Raw genomic sequence first — 10,874 nt, 5'->3', positions numbered from 1 at the left:
TGTGTTTTTGCCCAATACTAAAATCTTATACAGAGATTAAAACATCTGAGCATTAGCTTATCAGGGATGTGCTGTGAACATTTTTACTTTAAGCTTGAAAAGGTAACAGAAAAATTAAAAGTGATTTATCAAGTTTAAATAAATCCCTAATAAAATTAAATTGCTCAAATGGCAGAGTTATGATTCTGGGGTTTCTTTTAATTCAAATAGAGTATTATGTAAAGACTCTTGTAATCAAGAGAGACTTGACATCTACAAGAGAAACTTTAACTTCTAAGCTTAAGAAAATTGCTTAGAATCAGAAAAAATTGCTTTTATGAGAAATTGTGCTTGTTTATAAAACATGTTTCTTAAAATTTAAGTCACATCACCAATGCATATTTTTTTCCAACTTTTTTTCCCTTCCCAAAAGCAAGGGAGCAAACAAACGAAACTATTGGGATCTACAGATGATTAGGATTCCCCTTTTACAAGTTAATAATACAAATTATTAAAAAATCAAAGTGTTTTTAACAGTTTTCTAAGCCTAAAGCAGAACATTGCTTTTGCCTTAACTAAGGCTAGTAGGAGACCGAACGTAAGAAATTAGAAATAAGATATAAAAAAAGGGATAAATAGAAGTTAAAAGTAATAGATCAAAATGTAAGTTATTTGGAGCCCAAAACCAGTGAAACAAAGTGGATGAGATTTAAAATAAAAGATAGAGCCAGAAGCCAATAAACTTTTGAAAATAAAAGTGAAGATTAATATTTTAATATGAGAGTTTAATTCATATATTTATTTATAAATATGACCATCAGTGCTATTTATAAAAGTAGTAAGTTGTACAACAATAAGAAAACAATTGTAATGCTTCTATAAACTGGAAAAATGTGTAGGTATTTTTAAAAAATCATCTTTCTGGGGTGCCTGCGTGGCCCAGTTGGTTAAGCATCTGCCTTCAGCTCAGATCATGATCCCAGGGCTCAGGTCATGGTCCCAGGGTCCTGGGATCAAGTCCCGCAGCAGGCTTCCTGCTCAGCGGGGAGCCTGCTTCTCCCTCTGCCCCTCCCCCTGCTTGTGCCCTCCCACTCTCTTTCTCTCTCTCTCGCTCACTGTCTCTTTCAAATAAATGAATAAAATCTTAGAAAAAAAAAATCCACCACATCTAGTGTTTAAAAAAAAATCATCTTTTTGAAGATTATTGAAAGACATTGGGGAAATATTTATAATTAACAAAGTATATATATAGAAATTCTAATTTTTTTATTTTTTAAAAAAGATTTATTTTGAGAGAGAGTGGGGGGATGGGCAACGGAAGAGGGAGGGAGAGAATCTCAAGCAGACTCCCCGCTGAGCATGGAGCCCCCCCCCAACCCCTGACCGAGCCAGTCAGGCTCCCCATGATTCTAATTTTTTTTCTAAATTTATAAAAATATATACGTGTTTCCTCACATAAATGAAATACTGAAACCTGCTACAACTTGGATGAACATTGACATTGTGCAGAGTCCTGGGATCGAGCCCCGCATCGGGCTCCCTGCTCCGCGGGAAGCCTGCTTCTCCCTCTCCCACTCCCCCTGCTTGTGTTCCCTCTCTCGCTGTGTCTCTCTCCGTCAAATAAAAAAATAAAATCTTTTAAAAAATAAAACAAATAGAGTTGTTCAATCAGTGCTAATCCAAGTGTGATCTGTGACTAGGTATTTGTCCTTAAAGAAAGGACATAAAGCTTGTAATGTGCAAAAGCTTGGTCTCTACAAACCCTGCTTGCTCCCCTGAGGTAGGCTGGAATGTCCTCTCACCTCTTCGCTGGGTTGGAATCACAAGGTCAAAAGTCTCCCAGGAATAGATAGATCAGGTCAGCTTTAACACATTTCCTGGACATCTCAGCCAGGTATGGAATCAGAGACTAATCTGCTTTTCATTTTCGTTTAAGGCTTTATTTATTTGACACACACACACACACACACACACACACACACACAGAGCACAACCAGGGGGAGCGACAGGCAGAGGAAGAGGGAGAAGCAGGCTCCCCTCTGAGCAGAGAGCCCCACATGGGGCTCCATCCCAGACACTCAACTGACTGAGCCACCCAGGTGCCCCCATAGTCCTTGGAATTTGAGCCTACTAACCACATAGCATGGGATAAGGCAGAAGCTGCTCAAATACATGGCCAGAACATTCTCTGCCTGCAGCCCGGGTATGCCCTTCACAAACCTGAAGATTGAATGGGACCACTGGAATGATGACTCAGGGGTGGTTGACTCCTCAACTTGGAGTCTTTCAGCCTCATGAAGCCAGTAGCAGACTGCAAGACAGAGGGACTTTAAAATGTGCCCCGGGATGGGTGTGCACACGGGTGTTACAGATATGGTAGTTGAAGCCAGGAATGTATTTACCTGATTTGAGGTGGTTATAATGTAATATTAACAGTACAATGCTTCTGACACTTTCTCAAAGATGTTTCAATTCTAGGTGAATAAATATTAGCTATAATGTTTTGCTAAATATTTTGTAGTGAATTTGAGATTCCTCTGCTGAACTGTGGTGTTTGGGGATTGGTGCCCATTTCCTTAGTGAGAGAAGTGCTCTCCTGGTACCATCACCTCTGCCAAGGGCCATGTTTCCTGTTGTATAGCTCAGTGTTACTTGTTACATGAGAAACAATCGGGTGATGAATGGAGAGCCCAAAAGCCTTATGAAGCTGTACTGACTTTGTGAGGTTTTATTTTTTAAAAAAAGATTTATTTATTTGAGAGAGAGAGTGGAGGGAGGGGCCAAGGGAGAGGAAGAGAGAGTCCCAAGCAGACTCCCTGGTGAGTGCAAAGCCCGACATGGGGCTCGATCTCACACCCCTGAGATCATGATCTGAGCCAAAACCAGGAGTTGGAAACCTAACTGACTGAGCCACCCAAGCGCCCTAACTTTGTGAGGTTTTAAATGGCTTCTGCATGAAAAGGTTAACTGTGGATCATGAAAAATGAAGGCTTTTCAGCAAAACAGCCTTCACTTATGTGGAAATTATATGTGCTAAAATATTAGCTATTTATCTTAGTGTTTAATATCATTTTTTCCTTCCTTCCTCTAGTAAAAATTGACAGGTTTTAGCCATTGTTATAGAAGAAAAACTGTTTCAATCCAGGAGCTCTGTGCAATAGCACAGCTTCCCGTTGATAAGTGTCAGTATTTTCCACATGGCCTTCTAAAATCTAAAATAAGACCTCCACGCTGCTCCACCAGCGATAGTAGGGGAAACAGCTACACTCATTTGATGAAAGAAAAAAGGGCATTCATTTCATTTCACTTGTCATTGGAGGCTAGAGTGGATCTATTTAATGCCCACCAAGCTCAGGACTTGGTGGACAGGTGCAATGGCTCTTATGTGAAGAAGAGAGGAGTCTCGTGTTGGAAATCAAGAACTCAGAAAGGGAGGCGGTATGATGCTGGTTACAGAGCAAGTTGGTCAGCAGTCTTGGATTGCAGGAGACACAAACCCCACTCGAACCAACTTAAGCCAGAAAGGAAAGGCGTCAGGTCACACAACTTACAGCTTCCAGTCCACAGCGAAAAAAACCAAGATTTCAAGCATTGTTAGATCAAGCAGAGTCATTTGTAATTTGTCTCTCTCTCTCTCTCTCTTTCTCTCTCAGCGCTGCTCTCTTCTTTGCCGGTAGTTTCTGCAAGTATCCTGACATTGAGACTGACTGAGCTGAATGGATCCCATACTGACTCCTGAACTGGGGACTGTTCTGACTGGCCAGACCTGGGTCCTGTGTGCTCCCCGGGTTTTCACATTCAGGCAGCTGTGATGTGTAAGGCCTCTCAATGTCTTTGTCTTGATCCTGTAATTCAGGGATCATGCTTTTGTTAGAGGACATCACCAAATTGCATGGATTAAAGCCTTAGGGAGGTGGCTGGGGATTCACATGCACCCTGTGCCCATCTGGAGCACAGCCAGCCACAGACCCTGCTACCGGGACTGCCCACCTTTTGGCTACTACCCCCAGAGGAGCCTGAAGGCAGGAGTGGGGGACAGGGCAGAACTGCTCGCCCTAGGAGGAGTTGATATCTGACACCAGTGTGGCAGATGTGAGGAGCACTAGAAAAGTCCTCCTTGCTCCAAAGGGAACTCCCTGTCTGCTGGCTGATGCCTGAAATTCCACCCTGTCTTGCTTTTGCTTTTAGCTCTTGTTAAGATACAAATATCCTGGAGAGTGGAATAACTTTAAGTTTCTATCGGACATTCTTGGTTTGAAGGATTAGAAAGCAGGTTTTGATAACAGGAGGGATAATGTTTAGGATTCTGGGAGCCTGAGGTCAAGGAATAAATGGGGTGGGAGGTGGGAAATAACAAAGAATGTGAAAGCCCCTGCCACTCGCCCACTGGCGTGCGGCTGGAGCTGGACAGGGCACGGGTTTGGGATGCAGGTAGGTGACATGGTGTGTCACTGAGCTGAAATGACAGCTTAGAGAAAGCAAGAAGGAAGGAAGCCTAGTGGGTGGTGATGGCCTCATGTGAGAGTAGTGCAGGAGTAGGGAGGTAAAGGGCCGAGGCAGGGCTGGGGCATTCACAGTGGGGAGACAAACTGAGCAAGAGGCTGGAGATAGAAACAAGATTTCTGTGTGCCGGTGGTTTTCTTCTTCCAGTGCCTGCCACATACCAGGCCACTACAGATGGGTTCCCTTTCCTCTGTTCCACAAGTAATTGTTTTAAATTATGATACAAATACAAAATTTACCATTTTCACCATTTTTAAGTGTACAGTTCAGTGGCTTAAGTACATTTATGTTGTTGTGCAACCAACACCAGCATCCATCTCCAGAACTTCTCCATCTTCCCAAACTGAAACTGTATCCATTAAGCAATAGCTCACCATTTCCCCCTTCACCCTAGCACCTGGTAATCATGATTCTACTTTCTGTGTCTCTGAATTCGACTATTGCAGGTACTTGCTTCACTTAGCATCATGCCTTCCAGGTTCATCTCTGTGTAACATGTATCAGAATTTCATTCCCTTTTAAAGCTGAATAATATATCCCAACTTGGGTTGTTTCTACCTTTTGGCTCTTGTGAATAGTCCTACTGTGTACAAATACCTGTTCCAGTCCCTGCTTCACTTCTCTTGTGTATATACCCAGAACTGAGATTGCTGGATCATATGGAACTCTATATTTAATTTTTTTAAATATTTTTAAATTTAAATTCAATTAATTGACATTTAATATTTGATTCAGGAGTACAGGTCTGTGATTGATCAGTCTTATATAATACCCAGTGCTCATTACAACGCATATCCTCCCCAACGTCCGTCACCCAGCCACCTCATCCTCCCACTCCCCTCCAGCAATCCTCAGTTTGTTTCCTAAGATTAAGAGTCTCTTATGGTTTGTCTCCCTCTCTGGTTTCATCTTGTTTCATTTTTTCCTCTCTTCCCCTATGATCCTCTGCCTTGTTTCTTAAATTCCACATATCAGTGAAATCGTATGATCATTGTCTTTCTCTGATTGACTTATTTCACTTAGCATAACACCCTCTAGTTCCATCCACATCATTGCAAATGGCAAGATTTCATCTTTTTTTTTTAAAGATTTTATTTATTTATTTGAGAGAGAGAGAATGAGAGATAGCACGAGAGGGAAGAGGGTCAGAGGGAGAAGCAGACTCCCTGCTGAGCAGGGAGCCCGATGCGGAACTCGATCCCGGGACTCCAGGATCATGACCTGAGCCGAAGGCAGTCACTTAACCAACTGAGCCACCCAGGTGCCCAGATTTCATCTTTTTATGGCTGTGTAATATACCATTATATATATATATATATATATTTATAATATATAACACATCTTTATCCATTCATCTGTCAATGGGCATCTGGACTCTTTCCATCATTTGGCTATTGTGGACATTACTGCTATAAACATTGGGGTGCACGTGCCCCTTCAGATCACTACATTTGTATCTTTGGAGTAAATACCAGTAGTGCACTTGCTGGGTCATAGGGTAGCTCTATTTTCAACTTTTTGAGGAACCTCCATACTGTTTTCTAGAGTGGCCACACCATTTTACATTCTCACCAACAATATACAAGGGTTCCAATTTCTCCACATTCTAACACTTGTTGTCTTCTTTTCTTTTTTTTTTAAATAATGGCTGTATTAATGGGTATGAAGTGGTTATCCCATTGTAGTTTTGATTTGCTCCTTAATGATTAGTGATGCTGAGCATTTTTTCATGTACTTATTGTCCATTTGCATATCTTCTTTGGAAAAATGTCTATGCATTGTCCATTTTTGAATTGGGTTGTTTTTTTGTTGTTGAATTATAGGAGTTTTTTTTATTTATTCTGGATATTAATCCATTATCAGATATGTCATTTGCAAATACTTTCTCACCACTGAGTATGATGTTAGCTGTGGAGTTTCTATATATAACCTTTATTATTGTGGGGTAGTTTCCTTCTATTCCTAGTTTATTTGGTGTTTTCATCATGAAAAGGATATTAAATTGCATCAAATACCTTTCCTGAATCAATTGAGATGATCATGTATTTTTCTCCTCTTCATTCTGTTAATGTGGCAGATTACACTGATTTTTGTATGTTGACTCATCCTTGCATTCATGGAATAAATTCCACTTTGTCATGATACATAATCCTTTTAATATGCTGCTAAATTCAGTTTGCTAGCATTCTGTTGAGGATTTTTGCCTCAGTATTCATAAGGGATATCAGTCTTTTATATTTCTTTTTTTGTAGTGTCTTCAGGGTAATGCTGGCCTCATACAATGAGTTATGAAATGTTCCCTTTTCTTCAGTTGTTTGGAAGAGTTTGAAAAAGATTGGTTTGTTCTTCTTTGAATGGTCGATAGAATTCCTCAGTGAAACCATCTGGTCCAGGTCTTTTTTTTTTGTTTGGAGGTTTTGATTATTGATTCAGTCTCCTTCTTATAGTTCTAGTCAGATTTCCTAGATCTTCATGATTCTGTCTTCATAGGTTTTGTGTTTCTAGGAATTTTTCCATTTCATCTGGGTTATTCAATTTGTCAGCATACAATTGTTCATAGTACTCTCTTAGGATATTTTTAATTTCTGTAGAATTGGTTGTAATTTCCCACCATGTATAATTTTTGAGCACACACCTGCATACAAAGCATATTTTGTTAGGCTCTGGAACCCATCTTTGAATATCATGGCATCACAGACTTACAGTCCAGTGCACTTAAAATGTGATTTAGGGACCAAAGTTGGAGAACCTTCCACTTTTCAGAATTATGTTAAGTATATGATATTGATTCCTAAGTCACATTCAGTGAAGGAAAGCCCTTAAAATAGTCTTGTCAGCCCTTACTTATTGCTAAAGGTCTCTGGTCTCAGACTACATCTGGTAAACAGTCTTGGAGACAGGACCAAATAGCAGCAGTGCACTCCAGTCCAGCACTACTCACCACAAATACTTAAGTTCAGGGTGGGGATGGGGCCCCTTTTCCCTTTCTATTCAGTATAATATCCACACAGTAGATGACACAAGGCACACTAATCTTAAGGATACAGTTTGATGGGTTTTTACATATATCTAGACCTGTGTAACCAACAGTAGATCTAAAATATTCCCATCTCCCAGAAAAATCCTTTATGTGTATGTGAGACATGGGAAGATTTGGGCTCTTAAAGTCTCAATCTGGCAGCAGTGTAGAGTAAGGAGAGTGAGATGGGCTCTGAGTCTTCATCTGGGAGCCTTGCTGGAGGAAACATCCATGAATTCTGCTCACTCTGCTAGGAGTGGCTCAGATGTTCACATGTTCTAAACAATTAGGCATGGCCTGAGCCCTCCAACAAGCTCCACTTGTGCTACCACACACGCACACACATACATACCGCACCTGCTACACACACCCATCCATTCAACATTTATGCGATTTGTAGGTCCTGAGTTGGTGGAGTATCCAAAGATTAAAAAGCCACAGTCCTTGCCCTTCTGAAGGAGAGCCAGTGTGGCTACAGCCCAGAGACTCCTAGAACTCATTTTACAATTTTTTAGATGTGGTTGGCAGCAGCTGCCATATTCCTGTACCTTTCTTTGCTTCTCAGAAGACCCTAGCTCTTCCCTCCCCCTTCTTGTTATGGGCATCACTTACTCACCTGAAATTAGGTTGGGGGTGGGGTCATCTTGATCTTGGTCATCTTGCTCTGCTCCTGCTTCCTCAGCCACGGCTTCTAGAGCTGCCAGTTTGTGTATTTGTCCAGGAAGTGGGTCCAGTGATGTGGTATTAGAAGGATATGGGCTATTTAGCTTGGAGAGCATCCATTAGGGGGTAAGTTGATTACTATAGGGAGGGATTTTATAAGAAGGAAGTGGGACTGATTGTTCATTGTCTGTGAAAGAAGCAGTAAAGAAACAGGCTCAGGTTAAGAAAGGAAAGCTGGTGTTTGGAGAGCAGGAAGAATATCCTTGTCCAAAGAGTGCCAGGATGGTGTCCCATGGCCTCCACCCCAGCCCTCTGAGAGGAGAGGACAGTGAAATGGCAGCCCAGAGGACAGCTTCTTAGTTCTCCTAACTCCAGGTGACGGGCAGGGTTGGGCTGGCACTCTGGTCCTTCTAACTGAACCATTCCATGATTCTATGATGTCACTGAAGAGAGAAGAATGGGGAGCTGGGCTTGGCTCCAGCTGCTCCAAGTCCTATCCTCTGGATTCTGATAGTTTTTGGGGTGAGGGGAGGTGAGCTGTGTGATCACACGTGTCCCAGCTCAGTCTCCCCTCTAACCACCTCAGCCCCCACCACATTTATGGAGAGAAATTAGCCAGTGTGAGTCAACTTCATCGAAACAAGCACAGCATCTTTTATGAAGCTGATCAAAAGAACAACAGTGAAAATAGCCTTTTATTCTTCTGTTTCTAGAAAACTTAAAGAACAAGAGAACTACATTCAAACTAAGCTGGAAAAGAATATTTGTACAATCTGTGATTGTGAGAGTGGACGATTCTTCTAGCTAACCCTATGAGCTTTGAAACCACAGCAATCACTTTCTTCATCCTCCTTCTAATTTGCTTCATTTGCATCCTCCTTTTATTGGTGGTTTTTTTATATAAATGGTATAAATCCATGCTGATAAATTGGGATCAGATTTCAAGTCACACTAGCAAATGTATCTAGAAATAATATAAATCAATTTAAAATAGAGCAAATAATGCTATAGCTATTTACTTTTTCCATTTCAGAATTTTAGAAATTCTAATTTCCTATTTAAAAGTGAAGTTCCATGCCAAGTAAATCAAGACCATTCTTTTTTTTTCTGAATTTTTTGCTTATTTGTTTTCAGTTTCCAAAGCAAGAAAGATGAAGAGACAGAAAAAAGTCCTTGTACAGATGCTAATGGAGGTGAAGATTGTTTAGCTGCTAATGCGGAGACAAACAATTCAGCAGACCAAGAAAAGTAAGTCTGTATTGTAGAATGTGATAGAAAGCCATTTTGGGGTATGATAATGGTGGATGACATGCATGAATTTTAAAAATCCTGCTGATTACGTAGGACTATCCTAACACCAATCACGGACTTAAATGCACCCATGAGGCCTGGCATTCTTGTCCAGAGACGGAGTAAAGAAGACACACCCTTAGAAAACAAAGAGAACATAGAAGAGGAGGAGGACAAAACAAAAGAGAAGCAAGAGCCTAAGAATGCTGGAGGAAATGAAGAGGAGCTCGCCTTATCTCCTCCCAAGGACCAGGTCAGAATCTGTTTGATTGAAGAGGAGGTAAATTATTTGGCTAGGTACAATGAGATGGTCTTGCCTGAAACTTAAGTTTGTACCTGGAAGGAGCACGGAGTCTGCAGTCATCTAAACCATTCTTCTTAGTTCATCAGTTCATGTTATTAAACCAGTCATGTATGCCAAATCTAGACACTTGCTCATTCTTCACTCTTACATTTGTGTTGTTCTTAATAATCCCCCTTCATTTTGCTTTTCTCAGAATCCTAGGATCTTAGAGCTGGAGGAGTCCTTGGAGATCATCTAGGGATCCAGCCCTCTCATGTTACAGATGAGAAAATGAGATGAATTGTTCAAGGTCATTCATCCACTGTGGCCAAGCTCAAGACCAGAGCCCATGTCCCTGTTCTGGTTCCAGGCTGTACAACAGCACACAAACATTACCCGGGCCTTCTTGAGCTCCCTGTCAGCACTCTCTGATAGGAACAGTTCACATCTTCCCTCAACACAAGGCCCACGCCCAGAGGCAGAACAATGGTTCAGGGGCCCATTTCTAACCATAGAGATATGAAAATGAGATCATGATGGATTATCACTGCTTTCCTGTATGATTTAGAAACACTTCTTCTGTTTCTCACTAACAATGCTTCTATATTGAATTTAAAATATAAAACTCAATTAAAAATATAACATTTTTTAAAGCAGGACTTGTTGCCTTCATAAATTGATCTTTTATACTGTTTGTTCCATTCTCCTACAGGATGAAGATTTGCAAAAACCACCCACACCTCTCACTAGAACTCCTTCAGGTGTTGAAAACCACAAAAGACCTTTAAAAGGAGTGACATTTTCTAGGGAGGTAATTGTTGTGGACCTTGGGAAGGAATACCCGATACCTCGAAGCTATACTCGAGAACATAAAGAGAGAAAATGAGCTCAGAAAAGGCTGAGAGTGAAAGAAATGTAAGCCTAGACTAACAATGAAATGACTGGGGGTACAAGATCATGTTGAAACAGCAAAATATGGGGAATTAAGCAAATACAAATAGTATTTTACCTTTGTGCAGAAAGAAGTGAGCTACATGCAAAATTCTGTAAGTAAAATACCCAGAGCTTGAATATAGTTTTTTTTTTAATTCAAATCTGAGTTCAAGAAATTGATTGTATTAAGTGTCCTTAAAACAC

At 40.8% G+C, this 10,874-nt stretch overlaps 1 protein-coding gene across 1 annotated transcript; it reads left to right on the top strand.

Annotated features, from left to right (window-relative positions):
* Positions 1–8,976: 8,976 nt before the first annotated feature.
* Positions 8,977–10,623, top strand: DEMA1 (DPM1 ER membrane anchor 1). The gene is made up of 4 exons (XM_028089707.2): positions 8,977–9,071; positions 9,299–9,412; positions 9,509–9,683; positions 10,450–10,623. Exons 1-4 carry the CDS (start codon positions 8,977–8,979, stop codon positions 10,621–10,623), a joined length of 558 nt encoding a protein of 185 aa, XP_027945508.2.
* Positions 10,624–10,874: the final 251 nt, after the last annotated feature.

Source organism: Eumetopias jubatus, unplaced genomic scaffold, assembly GCF_037043125.1.
Source record: "Eumetopias jubatus isolate StellerSeaLion01/CBP00866 unplaced genomic scaffold, mEumJub1_p1.0 scaffold_9, whole genome shotgun sequence".
Classification (NCBI taxonomy): Eukaryota; Metazoa; Chordata; class Mammalia; order Carnivora; family Otariidae; genus Eumetopias; species Eumetopias jubatus.
This window is presented reverse-complemented; position numbering and strand designations above follow the sequence as displayed.